We start from the raw sequence: 23,786 nt of genomic DNA on the forward strand, positions 1-23,786 counted from the left end.
TATAGAACTTCAGCGATTAATCGTGATTAATATGTTGTTATCGTTTGACAGCCCTAGTTCAAAGTAAAGTGGTCTTGCCACTTAATGTGTTTTGATTGAAATGTGTATTGTTTTTCCAGATTCTCTAGACATGGTTGTTTATATTTCCAGTTCTGGTTTGAATTTAAAAATTAAAATCAATATTCACAAATAAGTAGTTGTGTTCTTATTTTTAGATAATCTAGTGTGACAACTTACCCGCCGATGGGGCAAATTGTCACGAGTGCACATTCTCTATTCAACAGAAATACAACTCCGTAATGAGATAAGGTATGAAAGTGTTATGAATACAACATATGTTCCCAAGACTTCCTTCTTCCATTTGGTATGACATTTATACCAAAGTTTTGTTTATGCTCTGCAATAAAATGAGAAGAAAGTTCACTTGCTTGATACACTTGTGAGTAAATTTTGACACAGGTTATAATGTTATATTCTTTTTAAATGCCCATTAAGGGTATGCAGCACCCTCGGTACACATATGCACCTTATTGCCTCTATTAGGTGGTCACCATCCAAGTTTCCATACATCCAATGAACACCCAATCGACATAGCCAGGAAGTAGTTCAGCACCAATCAGAAAGTAGTTGTAGGGATTTGGTCCCACCCATTGCCCAACCTCTTCTGTCAGTTGTTGTGTCAACTGAGTCTCACATCTGCGGTCTTGGAAATTGTGTTTGGTGAGTCAGGAGTTGCGAGTTTGACAACATGACCAATTTTAAGTAAAGCGTAGGCCTACATAACATTTTTAGGCAGAAGGTCGCTTAACAGTACAGGCGGGCTAGTTGTGTACTCAGACACGGAAAAAGAAGTGTGAAAGTGAAGACTGTGTGTAACTCCAGAAACTTCGGTAGCTGGCGAAGTTTGTTAAAATGGATAACGTTAGGTCGTGTGCTAAAAAAAACACATAAAGTTAGGTTGTGAGCTGTATACATGACAGGACTATGCACTTGTACCACTCATACTGTTACATAAACAACTTTATCAACTGAACGTGGCTGATATCATGTCAGCATCACCAGCCAGCTCATCCCAGCAGCGGGTTAAACACAGTGGCTCCCCCACAGCCTCCTCTTCCTGTAGCAGCAACACCACCGCGGTCCGGTTGCAGCCTATCCGCGCCACGGTGCCGTACCTTTTGCGTGGAAATCAGCACAGCCCAACCCGCTCTGCTTCCTGCTGCTTCTCAGTAGCCGGGAGCAACACAGGACCGACGACGTCCCGTTGCTACAGTCCCGCCAACCCGGGTGGAAGCGGCTCTGACAGCAGGCTGGTCCCCAGGCAGAGACTTTCACCGTCGGACAGCAGGAGCTCACCAGAACGCTCTCCCTACTCGCCTGTTTCCAAAGGTAATGTTGTCCTTTAAAGTACATTACATGTAGCTTTAATGCACCCATTTTCGTTCAGATAGCTTGGTGCTAACTTGTGCTAGGTGTCGTTCTGGCTCGTATGTAGCGAACGTCTGGCCAAACTAGCTTTAAAAATCTGACAATTGGATGGTTTCGGCGATTAATGAACACGATACGTGCACTTTCAAATGAGAGACTAGAATGTTTCCGAAAAGATGCATGGTATTCTAAAGTTCGGCGAATTTATAATTCACTATCCAACATTACATTTATATAAAACCTCAACTTTAACAGTTTCCCCCAACATTCGCCATCGGACGCCACGTTGTGTTTTGGTAAGAGATGCCAGTGGAAATAGAAGGCGAAGCAGCTCGAAATATTACATTTTACTTCAAATTAGCGTAGTTTTGTGAATTTAATGTGTACCGAATTTTAAAGTGGACTGTCATTATTCGGACAAAGGCTGTGGGATCTTTTTAAAGCTTGTATTACTTTCCCAGTAGCCAGACCATCTCAAAATGTCATTCTTTCCGTAGCAAGATTCAGTATAGCGAGCCGTTCTCTCTGTTGCTACGATTTAACCATCCATTTCGGAGCCATATGCTAGGCTAGTTGGCTAGCTTTCTAATTGGGTCGTAATACATTAGGGATCTGATAATTGACTATAAACATCGAGAACGTACATAACGCATACGCAATATAATCTATATTTCCACAGTGGCTCCCGCAAACATGTTCCAATTTGTATTAACGTTATAGTATCAGTAATATTTTTAACACACCACAGTTTAAGCTGGTTTGGTGTATTATTCCAGTGTGTTACAATTGCGATTTAAACGGAATAAGTTAATGCAGTTGTTATTACATTACATTGGCATTATCCCTGCTACGATACGACGAGGTAAATATGTCAGGATATGGATGCCTGTGTGGTGATGATGATGCAGCGCCTCTGTCGTAGATAAACAGGGCTCACTGATCTACATTATACGATGATTAGCCATATTTTCAGAATCTGCTATGAACACTGAAAGCTTCGTATCAATTCGTTACGTGTAGGTTGTTTACCATCATTGAAGTGGAAAAAAAATGTCGTCAGCTGGTAGCTCTATGGCAACATTGGGGCCTAGCAGTGAGTGAGACATAAACAGAGCCCTCTGGGTAGGCAGGCCAGCCTCTGCAATATGCATACACACATATAAGAAATACTATTTGTCAAACATGAATAAACAAGAATTTAATCTATCTAATTTACAAAGAGGAATACAATCTTTTTGCAAATACAACAATGTATTTATAGTGTTTTTGCAATCCAGCCAACATATACAGTAGCTATGTGTCATGGCTACTACATCTTACTACATTTTCTTGTGAAGACCTGTTAGCTCTAATGGTTTAGATCTGTTTTGGATTAAAATTTTACAGGCTATGATATGCACTTGACTTTGTATTTTTCCACTCTTAGATATAATTGCTGGTAGCAGTGGCGTGTCCCGGGCAATTTGTTCGGGGTTTCCAAGGTGGGGCATGAATCAAGCCACGGCGGCACTGAGCATGGTGTTCTGGACACATGCCAATAACCAATAAACACACAGAGATGGCTTACGGAGGGCTGCTAGTGCCATCACTGTCTGACATATTAGATAGATAGAGATTTATATTATGTTACACGCGCGGACATTACTCCCAGTTCAGACCAAAGATTCTTGACGAGACGAAACCGTTTTAGAACCTCGCAGAGAAAACTTGCATCGGTCTGAACCGGCCCGTCTCAGCTCGACTCAAGCCAGCTGATGGCGTCGCTGCGACTCAGCAGGTCGAGTCTCCAGAGGCTGGTTTTAGAACGTAAGGGACGTCACCTGTTTCAACAGCCAATAGAGAAGTCTGCTGGTCAAGTCGGTTACTAACTATGTAAATAATGATCCATAATCCATTTTATTTCTATTATAAATGGTAAACTGGTCAAAATGGTTGAAAGTTTTAGATGTAGGCTCAACAACAGAGGCTTCAAATGGTGTGTGTCCATTGTCAGCGTCATTTCCACGCTTCCCATTCATTTATGGATGTCTATGTCTGGATTATCTATGGGAGCAGCCATACAATGCATTCTGATAGCGTCGTGAGGACTTTTGAGAAGCGGGGCTTTGAGTCTCCCGCTCCTCATCTGCATAAAGTTGAATCCAGCCAACTTTATGCAGATGAGGAGCGGCCGGCTCGGCTCCAAACGAGCCACCATTATGGTCGGTTTTGAAATCCGGGAGCAGCCATCGCGGTTGTAGGATGGTGTAGACTGTTTTCTTTGCTTGTCAGTGGTCATTGAAAAGAAACTGGAGGCAAGCCCGCTAGCGTACAATGCTGGTAGTCGGGACGATCCCTTCCGTTAAAACAACGCGTATATGAACACGTACTAAAAGTCCCCGCGGCGCTACCAGAATGCATTGCACAGCTACTTCAATAGAAATGAATGGGAAGCGTGGAACTGACGTTGACAATGGACACACATGTTCCGCGGACGTGTTCCGGTCACGCAGCCACAATGTCCTGTGCATGGTCATGGACATATGCAGCCACTTTCCTGGAACCATTTGCGTGACCGACACAAGTCCGCAGCGTCTGAGCCTCCATGCATCCACCTGCGAGGCTGTCAGCTGTGTGTTCGCCTGGTATACTTTGTATTTAGGATGGCCAATTTAACCCAGCCAGTCCTCATCAATATAGTGGCGTGTGTCACGTAGCTCTCTGTTGTAATAGTTGTTCCATTTACCTCGGAACTCGGAAGCCGAAGCTGAGCATAACGTCACACCCGAGATGAATGCGTTCCATTTACAAGTCAGATTTTCATTGTTTTCATTAGCTCTAGCCAGGTTAGCCATTGTTAGCAATGCCAGTTTATAACAACATATTATGCTGTTTTTTGTGCACACAAACAGCGTAGCAACATTGTCTACAGATAGAAGACGGGCAGCACTGTATGTACGACTGGTTTAATTATGTTACTACAGCTTTCACAACTGTTGATGCACGGAGCAGCCATCGTGGATTTTGAACTCGGGGTACTGCGAGGTTGTCCGAATTCCGAGTTTAGAAATCCGAGGTCAGGGGGCATGTTTCCGACTTTGACCTTGGAAAATCCAACTTCCGAGTACAAATGGAACGCACTATTGGCATTGCCAGATGAGCGCCACGAGCAGAAAAAAGAGCATCTTGGAATGCATCTTTCTAATTCAAAGTTAGCACCAGCAAGTAGGGGTGTGACGAGACACCCAGCCCACGAGACGAGACAGGGGATTGGGTTCATGAGATCGAGACAAGACGAGATTTTAACATTATTTTAAAGAAAACTTCAATGAAGACATATGACTGGAAAAATAGTCCTTTATTCAATCGAAAATCACAAAATTAAAAACGAGCACTAAAAGGTTTTGCAACAAACTGGCAAATGACTGGTCAACACCGTTACTTATTCCATATGTACGGTGGAGAGAGAGTCTCTTCACTCAGAGAACCAAGGTTACAACGTAACCAAGCGTTTTCTGGCAGTAGTTGAGACCAAATGTTTTGTACTTGAATGTGTCATTGTACAGTAGACAGAGAGAAATAAAGCTTATTTCAGTATTGTTTCACATTGATTACGTTCTAGAGCACAAATAAATGACCACCAAATGCTCAGCAGATGAGTTTTGTGAAGACAGATGCTCTTTTCTCCTCCTCTGCATTTTATTCATTGCGGCAGTAAACAAGTGGGCTACTATTATAGGACGAACAGAGAACATTTCTCTTTGTTTAATATCATTAAAAGTAAAGTTAGCTTTTGCTGTCCGCTTCCCGACTCATTTTTAAAAAGGATGGAGAAAGAGAGTGGTCTGCGCGAGACAGAGCCACAGTGTACCGCTCTGCAAAAGTCACCTTTTGGAGAACGGAATCTTCTCTGCTAATTTCAAGGTCAGAGTCAGACTCATCCGTCATGCTCGCTGCTGCTCTGCACTTGTGTACTGATATCGCGAGACACTTTTTACCTCAACGAGAAATCACGTCACGTTTTAATCTCGTGGGTCGAGATCTTACACCTCTACTAGCAAGTTGACTAGCAGTTAAGAAATATAGTATAGCCTATTTTTTCTTTTATCATGCAAAACAGGTTTTAAATAACTTCAATAATGGTGTTTTTAACTGACGGTCAAAATTAGGGCTGCACGATACGAGGAAGATAGACAAGAGGAAGAGACAGTTCTGCATTTCTGCTACTTTGAGTCTTCTGCTAAGATACAACAAATTGCTTGTTGAATTTAAAACAAATGAAAGCTAATCATTTACAACATTCGGTTATTGAACACATTGAACATTGATTTGAATATAAAAGGCATCACTAATAAAAAAAAGTGACAGCTACATTTGAAAGTGCAGTTTTCTACAGATGCAGCCTATTTTCTTTCAACTAACACAACAAATCTCTGAGTGTCTTTCGCGATATGTTTATTGCGCCAGTTCTTACTGTCGGTTAACGGTTAATCATTAACATCCCTAGGGTGCACCTAAATGATGTGCTGGTGCACCCAAATGGAAAAAATTTGGCGCTCTAGTGAAGTCAATGTAAAAAGTTAGTCTGGAGCCCTGATTTAGAAATGAGATGCAAAACCTATGAGATGGTCTTTAAAATAGAGCCTTCTGAATAATTGATAAGCCCCTGGTGGGAGCGTTTCTCTGCGGTTTGAGATGGTCATATGACTCGAAGTCATGCTGGGTGACCTTGTTATCCCACAGAGGTTTTCAGCATCAACCAGATGTAAGAATGACCTCACAGAGTCCAGACAGTCTCTAAATACCGGTACCTAACACAATAACACTTAGACACAGTGGTTGTATAATTCACACAAGGCGTATGGCTCTACTGATTCACCGGGAATACTGCAGTGTTGTTCTGGTCAACAACAGCCGTATCTGTTTTTTAAAAGTTCCTTATCGTCCTCTATCTTCTTCCTTATTTGTATTGTTATTATTGTTATTGATAATGATATGAATCTTACTCATCTCCTGATAGTAACAGTATTGCAACAAATTATTCTCGCATAGCCAGACCTTCCTTCACAGCGCTGCGGAGGAGGGTCTGGTTAGTCCACACAACATTCCCGGGATGGTAGAAAAACGTGCTCTGGTTCATTGGCATTTCTTTGAACCAATCACAATCCCCATGGGCGGCGCTATGCGCCAGACGTAGCAATGATGCCTCTGCCAAATAGTCTCAGGAAGGTGGAACATTTGTACGTTCAAAGTAGTTTTAGTCGTGTGAGAGAAAACTCCGATTGGACAGATAGTCTAGCTAGCTGTCTGGATTTACCCTGCAGAGATCTGAGGAGCAGTTAACCATAGTCCTCACAAATCCACCAGAGGTTAGAACACCAACACAAAGAAAGAGGAAGGGGACGGACATCAGGACAAAATGAGGGATTGTGGATGGATCATACAACAACTCAAACAAAACTAAAGTGCACACTGACTGTGGCTTTACCACCCTGATATGTTTAGCATTCCTGCTTCAGCTTCCAGACCGTGTTCGGGACTTTGGTGCTCACTTTGGGGCTGAGTTCACACCGCGGTGAATGTTCGCGTCGCTTTAGTCGCGTGTTTGATCGCGGGATCATATTGTGTTTAATTTCGTTATTAGTGCTGCTCGCGTTACCCGTCAGGGTAGAGCTGTAGGCACCAACATACGCCTCTTTCCGTTATCAATTCGGGCAAAATAACCACTATTGCTGCTTTGTACTTCTTGTTGATGTCGCACATATGTTGGTTGTTGATGTCACAGATATGTTGGCAAATCACCCGGAGGAGCAAAAAGCACAGTGAATTTCACTTGTTTCTCCAGGAAGTAAACATGAATGCCACTTCCAGCGCTACTTGAGGTACAGATTTGAGCGGCAGATGGCCGTCCACTAAGAGCCAGGGTCTGTCTGAGGTTTCTGCCCGTTTTAAAAGGAAGTTTTTCCTCACCACTGTCGCACCAAATGCTTGCTCGTGGGAAATTGTACCCACGTAAATTTGTAAATTATAGTGTGTTGTCTAGACCGATCTATCCTTAAGGTGTCCTGAGATAACTCCTGTTGTGATTTGACACTATAAATAAAACTGAATTGAATTGAAACAATGGAGGCCTGGGTGCTCTGTGCTAGGTAGGCCTAGTTATAGTAGTTACTACTGGTCTAGAAAAGTCTTTCTAAAGAGGAGCAACCTTGTTGAGCTACTTAACATATTTGGAAGATCACGCCCAAGTGGAATTTAGTCCCTTGAGTGAACTTGTAATCCTGTGGATTTCTGCAGGGACCTTGTTTAATAGGATTATCTACTGTTGGACCAGAAGTCAAGACATCAGATTACTACAGGAACACTGGCCAGATGAGGCATCATGTGTGAGCACGCACAGGATTGGTAGATGTGGTCATTATTCTTTTGCCCTCAGAATGTGACAATGTAGCTATTATATATTACCATAGAGCATGTTTCAGAAGATGTGTTTTGATGGAAGGGGCATAGGGGTGAACGATTTGGGGGGAAAATTGAATTGCGATATTTCTGCCAGATATTGCGACTACGATTCGATTTGCGTTTAAAAAAAAAGTTGAGCTTCAAGCTATAGTGCGTAGTTTCTGTCTCCCCCATGAGGAATTCTAATAAATGACAACAACACTGTCAGCGCATCCACATGATACAAGCCTTCTGTGACAACGTACCACCCCCAACCCTCCTCCACACAGTTGCTTGTCGCCAAGGAAGACAATTGCAAACAATTAATTGTTCAGCCCTAGTTTGGCAGTTGTTGGAGCTTAATACATCTGTGCATTGATTTTTGTTTGATAATTACATGAGTGGTTTCACATTTACATTTAAGACCAAGAATGCCCCACTCAAAAACAATTGCAGTTCCATTCTTAGTGGCTAATGTAGAATGCATTCTGCAGTAATGATTTTTTATATACTTTTATGGACACAAAGAAATGCTATGCTCAAAGAAGAATAACATTTGAATTAAGTGGTTCCAATGTAAACTGTACCCACCACTACTATGCACACTTACACTTCATACAGTAATCTAATTAACTAACAGGCTGTCTAATATATTTCCATGTGTACTCTTCACACCCTTCATGGTGTTGACACAGATATGGGGCCATAAATATGGAAACAAAACTCAGATAAACACACATACTGTACAGAAAGTGGGAACACAAGCCTTGCACCAGTTTCTGAGGTCAGTGTGAAGTTTGTTTGTTAGTGAGATATTTTTAACAGGTTTAGGCCCAGAACAAATGACAGCCACTGGAGTATTAAAGCCAGTAGAGAAGGGCCTTAGCTCGCCTAATGTGTTTGACTTTACTCACCAGCTAGTCCCTAACTAGCTTTGGTTCATTCCTCTCCTCTCTGGGCGGAGATATAGGCTCCCTAGAGCAAAAAGAAACGGGACAAACTTTCTTTGGTTCCTTGTGCAAAGCTGTTAACTTGCACAACTCTTGAATGCACATTTTTTATTGGTGTCACTTGGGCCTTCTCAGTGACACTGTTAGAAATCACTTTTCCATACAATCTCAAGGGATTTTATTTGACACTGTCCCAGTGTTTCCTTTAGGATTTTCTTTTAGCAGTGGGGGCCGGTCCGAATGCGACGCGCGTGCCAGCTCGCGGTGTGAAGCGAGTGTCCGCGAAATTCTCCGACATGCACTCTAACAATGCAGCCCTATTTCTGATACCGTGGGGGGCCGCCACGGTCAAATCAACATAGAGGAACCACTGCTGTCCAATTTTTAAGTGAGGAAATTGTTCTTAATCAATCTGTGGGTTGTGTGCTGCTAGGATGTTTTATGCCTTGTTTATTGTGTTGTTTTGTAGTTTTTTTTGTACCTCCAACTGCAAATCAAATTTCCCCTTGAGGCACAATAAAGAACTCTGAACTAGAGATTGACCGATACTGGGTTTTCAAGGCCGATACTGATTATTAATAGTTAATGTAACCGATATTTGGAACAGATATGCATTTACAGTAAAAATGAAAATCTTTAAGTCAAAATTAAGATTTTGTAAGTAGCGCACTTTTTAATTAATTAACTTTATCAGGCAAATAAAACGCTGATACAGACTGTCACGGAGCACAGTGGACCCAAAAGCACAACTCAGAGCAGAGGGTAAAAGGTAATGGAGCTTATTGTACAGAGTACAATCACAGGCGACGGTAACAAAATCGGCAGGCAAAAGACGTGGTCAAAATATGGACTAGAGATCTACAAAAACACTGGGAAGGTAACACGAGGGATAGCGCTGGAAAGTGAGACACATAAGGTACTACAACAATCTGGCAAATGACAAAGGACACAAGGTGAGTATATACTGTATGCACTGGGACAGGGGAAGACGATTACACACAGGTGACACACATTAGGGAAGGGAGGCTAATCACACAGGCGGGAAGGCAGACAAAGATGGGAAGACAAGTGACCTGAAACAGAGACAGTGAGTTAGCAAAATAAAACCGGAAGTCAGGAAAACCAATAAAACATGAACTAAGAGCGGGAACTGGATGTGACAATAACCTTGTCTGTTTGGTGCTGGGTAGGTAGTGTACAGGGGGTTGATCAGAGCTTTTATGCCTGTTTAAAATTTACGTTAAGCTAATGTTGCACTCTCTTTGTGGTCTTTTTATCTGTGCAGTTGAAAGGACAAAATCCCAGCAGGTGCGGAGCTTGGGGGCCATTTGGCGGACTCCCTCCCAGGGCACTATTACTGGACCCTACCTCACTGGGCAGTGGCCTCGTGACACCCATGTGCACTACCCATCTTGTATGAAAGATAAATCCACACAGGTAAGCACAACCCCCACGTCCTCTTACATGTGCTGTATCCTGTCCCCTACAGAGATGAAGTCATGTGGTATTTTGTAGTAATGAGGTGAGGATTTGTATATCATCTGCATAGAGACTAATCTTATGTTTTGTGTTGGGTGTTTGGATTCCTTTTATGTAGATGTTCTGATGAATGGCTGCTGCTAACGGTTTGATGAAAATGGTGAGCTAGCTCACCTGGTAGAGTGCGCGTCCATATATAGGGTTTTATTTCTCAACGCAGAGGCCCAGGGTTCGAATCCGACCTACTGCCCCTTTCTGCATGTCTTTCCCCCTCTTTCCCCCTTTCATATCTGAGTTGTCCTATCAATTGAAGGTGGAAAAGCCCAAAAAATTTTCTTTAAAAAAGAAAATGGTGAATAGAGAGAATCTTTGCCTAGTCCCCCTGTGCAGTGTGAAGCTTTGTGATGTTTGTCCATTGGTGATGACATTGGCTGAGGGTGAAGTGTACTGAATCTTGACCTAGTTAATAAATGATTCCCCAAAGACAAATATTTCTAATGCGGTAAAGAGAAATTTCCAGTTCACCCTGCCAAAGTCTTTTTCTGTATCTATGATGGTTCCTGCTTGTTGTAGTAATACATTAAATACATTAAATGCATATGTGTGTTACTGGTTGAGTGTATACCTTTTGATAAAGCCGGTTTTGGATAGATTATGGATAGAACTGGGCAATATGGCTGAGAGGTATATCATGATATTGCTTGATCATATTGATAACCATTCACAATTTTAATTACCTAATAAGACTAAGAACAAACATGCCGAATTTAAACATTTCTGTTTAACACTTACTATAACCTTCAACTGTTATTCAATTATCAGCCCCAATGTCGACACAACAATGAAAAACACACAAATACTGTAAATAAATATGGGGCCGCGTCTGTCTTACAAACCCAGTTGCTAGATTTGGTGGTCCTGTCTCTTATACTGTATATTGAACATGTTTTATATTGATATTAATCAACTGTCTATCATGATACGATAAGTTATTGAATTATTGCCCAGGCCTAATTATGGATGTAGTGACTTTTTCCTATGCTGTGAGCTAGTGCCTTACTGATAATCTGTGTATCCACATTGATGAGAGGAATGGGACGCTAACTTGATGGCAAGGTTAGGGCCTTTGCTAGGCTTCAGAGGGGGCGAAATTGTGTTCATATTTGCTGGAAGCTGTGAAGTATGTTCCCTCATTCTTGGTGCTACCCTAATCCAAGGCGATATTCTGGGTGAAGAAGAAACATAAGGACTCCGGGGAGTAAACTCCCCAGAGCTAGGTTAGTAACAAGCATTTCTGGGAGAAGGATGCACATAAAAGGAACAAATGAAAAGAGAGATGAAAGAGCAGCTCATTGTGTCATAGGGAGGAAGGACATTCCCAAGCAGTCTAGAATTATAATAGCATAACTCATTGATACAGTGGCATACAGAGGTTGCTTTAGACTTTCTCGTTGTCCGAGGTTTTAAAAATTCCATTATAATATATTTTTACCCGTCATTTTAATTTGCCTAATATACTGTCCAAGCTTAGATTATGCATTTATAAGGGCATGGCCCTTCATCATCTTCTTCAGTTTCACCATCTGCAGCTTGAGCATGAGTGAGGACTGTATGAGTCACCACTATCAGAATTTATGGGTCACATGTAAAGGATTTAGAATGTATTATGAGGACAGCAAAGAAGGTTTATTATATTATTCACAGGCCAGACTGAATCACCTCACATGGGCCTTGTGTCTGTCTGTGTGGGCATACTGTATCCACTCTATGCCCATGGTGTTACGTCGGTGTTGGCTCTGACTGTAAAATATTGGTATCATTTTATTTCTTATAGTAATGTTTTGTCATGTCTCACCTCAAAGCGTGCCCGCACCCCCCCCCCACACACACACACACACACACACACACACACACTCGACTTCACATCCTGTTTCTTCCAGGTTGTGTGACATTTACCACCTACACATCTGGGGGCCTTCAAAAGCCAGATGACCTCTTTGCTCTGATCTTACAGTTTATTATTAACTATTGAAGTGATACAAAGGCATAATTGTGAGAGTCTGCATGTGTGTTGCTGCTGTTTGACAGATGTTTGTTAATGCAGGCATGTCTTCATCTCTTACTCCAGCCTACTGACTTTAAAGGCCCTGACACACCAACCCGATTATCGGCCGTTGGACAGTCTGGCGAGGTCAGTGACTCGAGTCTGTTCGGTGTGTTCCGTGCCGTCGGCCGTTGGCCTTCATTTTGGCCAATTTGACTTGTTGAATCGGAGGGCGGGCAGTCGGACTGATTGGTGAAGCGCTAGCCCTTGAATGGCACTTTTCCGACCTCAGGGAGCCGACTGATCAGTCCGACTGCCTTCTGCTGACGGCCGGCTGTCAGGTTGGTGTGTCAGGGCCTTTATAGTCCATCGGTCATCAACCTGCCTGTAGTGTCAGCTCTAAATCAGCCCCCTAACCTAAACACATTACATAAAAAACTGTGTTTTCCCTAGCTTTCTGGAAGGGGGGGGGGTGTTGTGTGTTGTGTCTCTTTTTGGTCATCTGTGTTTTCTTTGGGGTTGTTTTGGGTCTTTTGTGCTCATTTAGCATCTCTTATTTTCTCATTTACTCGGTTTGTGTCCCTTTGTGGTAGTTTTGCATCTGCCAATGCAGTTCCTTTTTGCATTAATGTACTGTAGCATGGCTTTTTTCACCTAAAGAAATACAGTATATGCTAAAAAACGAACAAACATGGTTACATTATACTTCATGTTTGCGTACGAATTTATGGCGGGAAAAAAGTAAAATCATGGCAGAGTCCAGAACTCTGCTCATCACTGACCATTTGAACAGTGTCTCTGTAGGTCTTTCTTGTCAGTTCAGGGTGTCCTCATCCCTCTTCATCCTCCCCAAGACAGAGGAGAGGAATCCAGAATAATGGAGACATTCTGTAGCAACTGACTTGCTGCTGAAAATAAACAAATGGCCCTTTGAGTTGGACACATTGAGTAAGACAGCAGTTCAGTTTCCTGTGTGTGTGTGTGTGTGTGTGTGTGTGTGTGTGTGTGTGTGTGTGTGTGTGTGTGTGTGGATGTGACACTTTCAGAGTTCACTGTAGTCCTCTGCTCTTTCACTGTGTCGCAGAGCCCAGCTCAGCTTTCACTGAGGTGGGTGTGTGTGTGTATACATGCGAGTCTGCCGATGCTGCCTCTATGAATTTGTCACATTGATAATCCATTGCTGGAATAGTCAAAGCTTTTGATAATGTTTTTGACAGACTTTAGTGATTACAATTTAACCATAACATATAGGATTAATGGCCAAAACTACAAAAATACCATCCAAATTGTGATAAATGTGAATGATCCTTCAAGTGTCAGTGAGAACATTGTTTAATGAGCTCAGATCTAGGGGTGTAACAATACATCGATCTGGATTGATTCAAAGTGAATCTATCTATTTTTCATTATTCATATTTTTTATTAGTACTGATAGACAGGATAGAGGGGAGAGAGGGTATGGCAGGCAGCAAAGGTGTACCTTTTTTTATTTCTACTTTATATTCTTTTTATTAAAAAGAATTGTTTTTCATTTCGATGACTGGAAGGGCTCGGTAATAAGATGTCAAATGGTATTTTAGTTTCTTTTTGTGAGGTGATTTAAATGGAACTGATTGTGTTAAATGGGCATTAATGATATTGTCTCATATGGATCGCAGGCCCCTGAATCAAATTCGTATCGTGGCAGACTTTGTGAAATAAGCAAATATTGTCAATGTTTCCATAGGTTTGTGGAAGACTCAGGTGCGCATATTTGGCGGGGGGGTTTAGGGGTCTGTCCTAGAAAATATTTGATGTTTTGAAGACAAAACTTAAAGCTAAAGAAGTCCAACTACAGTCAATAGGTCTGAGAAAAGTCTTTTTAGTTAATTGATGCTTTTTTCGCTGTTTATGATGCTTTTTTCTGTTTTGGTGCTTTTTAAACAGTTTTGGGAACTATTTTTGCTGTTTTTGCCGCCTTTTCAGCTGTTTTGGGTACTTTTTTTTGCCGCATTTCACATTCATTCAGCTTAGGTGCGGCCAAAAACGGCTCAGTTGCCGCACCTAAGACTTTTGATGGCAGGGAAAACCCTGATTGTATTGTTGTCCAAAGGAGTGATTTAATACTGTATCGTGATAAAACTTGTGATTCACACCCCTACTCAGATCTAGGTATGCTCATAGTAATGTGTAGCTGTAATGTTCTTTTCAGACTCCTGGATGTTGGAGTGAGGAAACGAGAGAGAAGAGGAGCACCCACCAGCGCTCTGCGTCCTGGGGCAGCGCCGACCAGCTCAAAGAGGCATGACACTAACATGAAGACAGATACAAACACATTTAGGTCAAATCTTTGCTTTGATGCATATGGCTGTACATGTGACCAACATGGAGCCATATGTACACATGCAGTAGTAAAGGAGTATGCCATTAAGTACTGACATGGATACCAACATTCCGGGCATTTCTGCCTTTTATTGGATAGGAAAGCTGAGATATGAAAGGGGAGAGACAAGCAGGAAAACCGTCCCAGGTCAGATTCGAACCCTGGACCTTCTGTGTCGATGAATAAACCTCTGCACATGTGCAGCCGCTCTACCAACTGAGCTAACCGGCAACACCTCTGAATGTTTGTAACACTGCGCGCTGCACTTTCAGTTCAACCTGGTTGGCTGGGAAAAGCAGGTTTGTCTTGACATCTGTGTGATTCTTTGTGTAGGCAGGCAGCTTTTTTCAACTGCAACTCATTTTAAATATCTAGCATGTGTGTATACACGGGAAAATATATTGGAGGCACATTCCCGAGTCTGCCCTTTCATTGGCTACCACTCTGAAAAAGCTGACTCAGAGTCGACATCCAGGCACTTTCAGCGCTGTCAGCGAAATTCGCTCATACCGCTGTTCTCATAGGGAATTAATTGCCGTTATTTTTAGCTGCCTGTGGAAACCCAGCGTATTGCACCTCAAATAAATGACGCAAGCTAAGCTACATTATCATGACAATAGTAGTTTACTACATCGGAGCTATTTTCTTGACATCCAAGTACACGACATACACATCCGTGTTTGGCGGCGCCGTCAGTTTTATTTCCGACCGCAGCAGAAAGCTCCGCAGTGCTTGAGCTTCAGAAATGCTCGGGGAAATGTAGCTCGTGTGGACGCTACCGCAGTACTTGATCAATAAAAGAGCTAAGCTACTGAAAAGGTCTCTGATTCAGACGCTATTGAGAAATAGTCAAAGTAGTTACACTATTGCCCAAGACTGCTTGCTTAGAACTCAGTTTAAAAATGAAAACAATCTGGGGGTGTGAAGTTAGAAAGAAGTGACCTATTAGCATTACATACCTGAATCTCCGACCAAACTGTCTGGTTAATTTGCATTGTTGGTAATACAGCGGCAGGTTTTGACAAGGAAGAGGAACTCGTAAATGACATGATGAATGTAAACTAATGTTGGATTAAGTCATGAAATATGATGTTGATAGCACAGTCCTGCTGATTTAATATGACACATCTCTTTCATGACATGTATTTGGAATAATCAGTAACACATTTCACATTTAATCTTGTTATTTTTATTCACACAGACATGGAATTGCTTAAATAATCCATCTAAGAAATAGGATGTTAACACAGCATAGTGGACATATTTCCTTATACTTCAGCTGATGGAGCATGCGGTGTGTCTGTCAGCAGCCTGAAGTCAATATCAGTTTTTCTGGAGGCTGTTGGATGTCTGCGTTGAACCAACATTTGACAGATACACCTCTGTTAGATTAAAATATGGTTAATAATATCAGTAGCCGATTTGGCTTAGAGTTCGTGCAGCTCATTATTTTTAATTGGGCCCACGTGTTCAGTCTGGTTACTGTTGCTTTGCACAAACTGCTGCTGCTCTTTCTGCCAGCACCCACTGCCGTAAAACTAGAGGCCTCAGAATTATAACGGTTGACCATTTTCATACACATATCATTGTGACTTGGACTGGACAAATTGAATCAGCACCCATGTATCGTGAAAGAATTGAATCGGGACAAAAGCATATTGCCCCAGCCCTAATAGCTAATGTACATGTGTACATACATGTACATCTTACATCACCACTAGAGCAAGAAGACAAACTGCTTCACCGGCTTACTAACACTGTCAGCAGTTGGAGCAAAAATGAGACTCCTTCTTGAAGTCATAACTCAGTCAAATCTGAACACATGTCCATTGAGAATAAACTGTTTAGAAATCATAGTTAAAAGACACTTATAACTGCAGAACTTGCATGAGAATCATCACGTTTTTAAGTCATCTTCAGTGTCAATGTGATCCATTGATAGTTGTCTGTACATCCATTGGTACACTGCAAACAGGAGCTGCTAATGACCAGCAGCAAATGAAGCAAATATAGGCTAAAAAAACATGCTCAAGGTGTAGCCCAGTACGTAGCTCACTGAATTCATGGCAACATTATACTACCTGTTTACATCCCCCCATGGGGGAAACTACTTTTTACCTTTATTGTGTTTATTTGAACTTTATTTTAGTATCCAGTTTGACAGTCAGTCATAACGGAAAAAGAACATAAATAATCTACTTTAAAGTAGATTTTCTTCTGGGCTGAATTACATGGTATTGGATCGGTGCATAAACTCCAGTACTTTCCGAGACTGATACCAGCATTTTAGGCAGTATCGGAGGCTGTTCCGATTCTGGTATCGGAACATCTCTAGTAAATACACCTTTTTAAAACCTAAACGAATGCAACGAGAAAGAGCTGGGGCTGGCCATGCCCAGAGAGAGACGACCCTGGAGCAGCTCACGGGGGAGCTGGTCGCTGTCAACTGCAGGAGGGTACCGAGGCCAGCAGCCGCTTTTCCGACCGTGGTCTATAGCCACGACGTTCCACTTCTGGGATTGCTCCGGTGCCGCTGGAAATTCCACCGGATGTCACGCTTTTCGGCTGCATGTCCGTCCCCTTCCTCTTCTTTTGTGTTGTTTGTTCTAACCTCCGGTGGATTTGTGAGGACTATGGTTACCTGCTCCTCAGATCTCTGCAGGGTAAATCCAGACAGCTAGCTAGACTATCTGTCCAATCGGAGTTTTCTCTCGCACGACTAAATACTTTTAAAACTTTAAAAAAATGTTCCACCAAAACAAGTTCCTTTACCGAGCTTAGCCCCCACAAGACGATTGTAATTGGTTTAAAGAAATGCCAATAAAGGAGAGCAGGTTTTTCTCCCATCCCAGAATGCTGTGTGGACCAGCCAGACCCTCCTCCGCAGTGCTGTGCAGGAAGGTCTGGCAAAGTGAGACTATTCCGACTGTGACCATGCAGTTTCTGCGTGAGTCGATCTGACACTGCACAGCACCTTTAGAAGTAGGGAAGACGTGCACTCACCCAGGCTAGCTGGTCTCATCCTCATGTTAAATGCAACAAGTAGGGAAACGGAGACAGGGGGATTAATGTTGGCCGGCTAAGTTAGCCTTTAGCAGCGGTGTTCTTTGTTGTTTAACGAGCCCTGTTAGCTTAGCCGGTCGTAACACATGACACTCTTGACTAAACATGGTAAATTCTATCAGACCTACCGAAGTTTTGTATATGGCAGAAGAGATGAAACCGTAGTGAATGACTTAAGGCTGTACAATCTCACTAGTTTGGTATACGTCTATATGGTGCTGATGGTTTACAGCAGCGACAGCCAGCCTGTGAAGCTGCACCCGGCGGGGCACTATCTGCCCCTCTCAGCTCCACCCTGCTGATACTCCGCAGCAGCAGGGAGGTGGCAGATAACGCTATCTCACTCTTAACTACCCACTTCCCCTCTTTGCAATGGCCATAACCCCGCTGCAATTTATGGTCAGCCAAGTCCCAGCTGGCTCCTCTCCGCCTCCTGCAGCAAAGGAAACAATAAGGGCCAGCCCGGATGACAGCTCAGCCCTCACTAATGTGTGCACAGGCACGTTACTGAGTTACAGGGCTGCAGAGAAGCAGCGCTGACACAGATTCCACAGATGTCAATAGACAAGCTATAAGGAAGAAGAGGAGAGGGCACAGACCTGAGCAGTTCAGCTGCTTAAAAGAACTGCAGAAATATTAGCATGGATATTAGTGTGCATAATCTGATTTATCTGTTTAATCCAGTCTGGATCTGAGTCACAGTATGCCAGAGTAGGTATGTCTTTGTTTAGTCAAAGCAAACCAACGTCTTAGTCAAAGCAAACACTAACTTTAGTTGTCAGGGTTAGGGTTGTTCTGTCATAGTTGGGTTAAACTGATGTTGAAATAGTAACACCGAATGGCTCTGCTGGGTATGCTTATGTTAGTCGGAACACTAATACCACTCCTGTCTAATAGTGTGTTAGACAGGAGGATTTACCTCAGAGGTCGAAAACCGAAGCTGGGAATGCCGTTGCACCCGAATGGACCACATTCCATTAAACTACGTCGGATTCCATTGTGGGGTTAGCTCTAGCCAGGTTAGCCATTGTTAGCAATACCAGTTGATAACAACGCATTAGGCTGTTTTTTGCTCACACAAACACTGCAGCAACATGTGCACAGATAGAAGTTGGACTGTACTTTGTTTGATTTTGAGGTTGGCTTGCTCGGGGTACTGTGAGGTTCTCCGACTTCCCAACTCTGAAAAACGACTTCAGGGGCCGTGTTTCCGAGTACAAATGGAATGCACCATTACTTGAGTCGTCTGTTATGTCATAGTTGTGTTAAAACTGATGGTGAAATAGTAACATTGAGTACACCAGTGATTCCAAAAGTGGGGTCTGGGGACCACCACAGGTCCTGGAGGGAGTTCCAGGGGTTCCCCAGCTTCCTAAGTAACACAATGACATTTGATCATGGGTTTTATTCAAATTCTGTAATAAAACATCTAAATTAGATGGGGGACCCTGGAACGAAATCTTATCAAATGGGGGTCGGTGGTGTAATTCAGGTCAGTTTAGGGTAGGTTAGTTTGGGAACCACTGCTACACCGTTCAGCCCTCTCGGCTTTGGTGGTGACATCAAGGTCGTCCATCTGGTGACCCACAATGATCTTTAACTTTAACACACACACACACACACACACACACACACACACACACACACTCTCTCTGTTTATGATTATGTTTTAGGGGTGGGGTTTTTATTCATTATTGAATTATTGTCTTATTTTTAAGTATGAGGCTTTCTGCCTTCTGTTACTGTAGTTAGTGTTTTTATAGTGTATGTAGAAAAATAATCTAAGCTGAAAGGGTCATTAATTAACCAATTAGGTTAATCTTCTCTCAGTGAATGGAACTGGCTCAGATTTCACCACCTGCCCTCATTGTGAAACTTTGGTCATATGATAACAATATATAGTTATATTGTGGTTATATGAAAATTACGTCTTTTCCATTGAATCGATTGATTGTATAAAATGTCAGCTAACTGAAAAATGCCCATCACAAGTTCTCAAAGACCTAGTCTATATCCACGAAGTTCCACTTCCGGGATTGCTCTCGATCTGCCAGAAATTCCACCGGATGTCACTCTTTTCGGTTGTGTTGGCGTTCTGACCTCCGGTGGATTTGTGAGGACTATGGTTAACTGCTCCTCAGATCTCTGCAGGGTAAATCCAGACAGCTAGCTAGACTATCTGTCCAATCTGAGTTTTCTGTTGCACGACTAAAACTACTTTTGAACGTACACGTTCCACCAAAACAAGTTCCTTCCTGAGACTATTTAGCAGAGGCACCGTGGCTCCGTCCAGCGCTTAGCACCGCCCATGACGATTGTGATTGGTTTAAAGAAATGCCAATAAATCAGAGCACGTTTTTCTCCCATCCAGGAATGCTGTGTGGACTGGCCAGACCCTCCTCCGCAGCACTGTGGAGGAAGGTCTGGCAATGTGAGACGTATCAAAGACCAAGGGGACATCTTCAAAACCCTTGTTTTGTCCGAAGCGCTGATACTTCCTTTATTTTCAGTTGCATCTTTCTGATTCTTAGCAGAACCTATTTGTGTGTTTAACTAATCCATAGTGTTGCTATGTAAAATATTGAGCTGCAGTGTAATGTCAGAGCTCCAACAGTGTGTGTTATACAGACAGGCACTCCACTGTATGTTGCAGAAAACCTGAGAAGTGCAGTGCCTGAGTGAAAAAGGAGACCAAAACTTGCAGGACTGCACTGTGTAACTGGTTCAGTGGCCCAAATTTAGGGATCACATAACAGCCAGTTTCAGACAGAGCCTGCATTGTGTGCACATGTGTTGTTTTGCTACAGTCAAGAAGGCCAGTGTCACAACTGTGTGAGGGAGGGAACATGTATGGACATGTCCTAAAGGGCTGGGAATCACACACACAAACACACACACACACACACACACACACACACACACACACCACTATCTGTGTGTGTGTGTGTGTGTATATATATATATGTGTGTGATGTGTGTGTATATATATATATATATACTGTGAAGGTTTTTGTTGAAAAAATAAAGTTATCCTGTCTCTGACTGTGCAGGTGATGCTCGGGAACAGTGACATCTGGTGGACTTGTATTGGGTCAAAGGAATGCATCTCCATTTTGTAGCTTTACTTCCTATTGAGAAAAAGGAGGAAGACAATCAGGATGCCCCTGCAAAGCAGACATTTTGATTTGTCTACTAATAACATTATCAATTGCTGCAATGCCTGTCATAATTGCTGTAGTCTAGGTATGCAGCTATCGATTATTTTAGTAATCGAGTATCCTACCGATTATTCCATCGATTAATCGGATAAGAAATTCTTTTGTTTTATTGAAGAGCAATAATATACAATAGTGTGGTTTAATTTTCGGAAAAAGCAACATTTTAGTTGCCTACATTGCTTACAATATCCATCCATCCATCCATCTTCATCCGCTTATCCGGGGTCGGGTCGCGGGGGTAGCAGCTCCAGCAGGGGACCCCAAACTTCCCTTTCCCGGGCCACATTAACCAGCTCCGACTGGGGGATCCCGAGGCGTTCCCAGGCCAGGTTAGAGATATAATCCCTCCACCTAGTCCTGGGTCTCCCCCGAGGCCTCCTCCCAGCTGGACGTGCCTGGAACACCTCCCTAGGGAGGCGCCCAGGGGGCATCCTTACCAGATGCCCGAACCACCTCAACTGGCTTCGGGCTTACAATATCATCTCTCAAAAAACTAAACATATTAAGTGCATTTAAGTGCCATATTATGTTGTTTTTAAAGAAAAATGTTCTGAAATGCAATAACAACCTCAAACTAAGGCACACATTAAACATACATAAACATGACCTTAAGTTGTGCAACTTAACTTTCAGAACTGCAAGTTTCAGTCTGAGACTGATCTGTATATAGGTCTATATGTAAATATGAATTATACTCAACCTATTTTCATTTATATATTTGATTACAATGTCACACAGCTCTGTTACACTTATGCTAGTAGATCGTTGATCAGCTGTTTCTCCGTGAAGAAAGAGAGAGTGAGAGAAAATGGTGTGCAACAATCAGCAGTTTTTCCGGCTCTTTAGATCAGACTGTGGTCACCACTACGTATTTTCTTGTCTTTGATTTTGGTAGTTGTTGTGTTTGGTGTAGTTTCATCGTCCATACGACTCTGTGATTTACTTTTGTCGGGTCCGCTTCCTGGAATGGATGATTAAGTTAGACTCAATGTTTTCTGTTGAGATACTGAAGCATTGACGTCTTCCATTTTGCAGTAGACACACTGTACAGAGTTTTCGTGTGACCGTAATAATCATCCGTGCGGAAACACAGGGAGCGATACAACGTTGGTAACATTGATTAAACGAAGCTTATAGGCAAATCATTTTGCATCGAGGTTTTTTAGTAATGAAATTATTCGAGTTACTCGAGGAATCGTTTCAGCCCTACTTTAGTCTCGCATTGCCAGCTCCATCTCCACAGTGCTGTGGAGTAAGGTCTGGCTACACCCCACATACATAATGGGATAGGGGATAGCTTTTCTGTTTGACAAACAAGATACAAGCACAGCAGAACACAACAAAGTAACCCCCCACAGACAAGGGAAAAAAAAACAACCATAGACTAACAAATAAGTAGCTAAAGACAAAGAAAATCTTGTAACAGAGTATATTTGTTCAACCTTTATTCATCATCGAGAGATCATTGAGGCGTGAACCTCATTTACAATGTCATCAACTCATTATTACAGACACAAATACAGAACAACAACACAGAAAGTACAATCATAAGAATTTGAACAAGATTTTGATAAATACATTAGGATAATAGGGATGCAAAAGAAAATACAATTATCTACAGCAGTTACAAGTAGAAGGTTGCAGGTTTACAACCAAATTTCAAAATTGTCCAAAAGGCACAATTGAGTTCATTTTAAGAAAGTGCTGTTTTTCCAAGTTCAGACCGAGCTCGTGGAACATGAAGTAAAAACCAGTCAGCAGAGCGAGTCTGATAATGTCCCTGAGTAACTGAGAAGTTGTTTAAGGTAAGATGGCAGTTTTCCAATAAGATCCTTATACATAAAGAGATACCAGTGTCTTTTTTGGAGAAAAGACCACCCAACACTTACATATAAAATGCAATGATTTGTACCATGGGCATGACCAGGAATCTTAAGGCAGAGTGATAGACTGAGTCCAGAGATTTAAGAGTTGAAGATGATGCATGTCTATAAATTACATCACCATAGTGTAAGACAGACATGAAAACTGCCTCAACAACCCTTTTCCTGCAAAACATGGGAAGGTTTTTGTTTCTGTGAGTCTGCATACAAGATTATCTATGTGAAATTTGAAGAAGAGCTTTTCATCAATCCAGATGCCAAGATATTTATATTCAGTGACTCTCTCAACCGGAGGTCCGTTCATAGTGGAATATTAATGCTAGAATAATCTATACCTCTGGCTCTGGAAAAAAAAGCATAAACTTTGTTTTATCAGTGTTTAGACAAGTCTTAGGTCTTTTAAGAGCCTCTTGCAGAATATCAAAGGACCGTTGTAAGTTTTCAATTGCTAGATGAACAGAATCAGCAACATGATACAGCACTACGTCATCCGCATACAGATGGATTTACCAAAAATGATTGTTACCGGCCGACCCTTCCCCTTTAAGACAGGTGGCCATGTGGGCAACGTGTGTATGTGACGTAACTTTAGTCCAAAGGAGTTTGTTATGGGAAGTGATGCAACCTCTGCAAAAGCAGATGCATATATATATATATATATATATATATATATATATATATATATATATATATAAATAAATAAATAAATAAATAAAAATAATACTGGGCTATATGGTGTAGCTTAAGTGCAACATGGAGCTTAAAGATGTAAAGAAAAAAATAAAAACAGGAGAATTAACTTTGAGCAAGTTTGGAGGAAAGTCGGAGGTATGGAACCATTTTAAACAAGTCAGGCAGTGACAACATATGCGTTGGCTTTGTCGAGTGCATTAAGTGCGGCACGCTGCTCGCCTATGACAGCAAAAAAACGGGGACCAT

General features: G+C 42.1%; 1 protein-coding gene across 3 annotated transcripts in view; it reads left to right on the forward strand.

Moving 5' to 3' along the window:
* The first annotated feature begins 673 nt into the window (after positions 1 to 673).
* Positions 674 to 23,786, forward strand: part of glcci1a (glucocorticoid induced 1a) — a 41,902-nt gene continuing 18,789 nt past the window's right edge. The window contains exons 1-3 of one of the 3 annotated variants that reach the window (XM_078267637.1): positions 674 to 1,389; positions 10,084 to 10,235; positions 14,513 to 14,602. In XM_078267637.1, coding sequence (XP_078123763.1) covers positions 1,047 to 1,389; positions 10,084 to 10,235; positions 14,513 to 14,602 — 585 coding nt within the window. In that variant the 5' untranslated portion in view covers positions 674 to 1,046. The remainder of the gene's footprint in view (positions 1,390 to 10,083; positions 10,236 to 14,512; positions 14,603 to 23,786) is intronic. The other 2 variants (XM_078267636.1, XM_078267638.1) reach the window with 2 other exon arrangements.

The sequence above is a fragment of the Sander vitreus genome, chromosome 14 (genome assembly GCF_031162955.1).
Source record: "Sander vitreus isolate 19-12246 chromosome 14, sanVit1, whole genome shotgun sequence".
Classification (NCBI taxonomy): domain Eukaryota; kingdom Metazoa; phylum Chordata; class Actinopteri; order Perciformes; family Percidae; genus Sander; species Sander vitreus.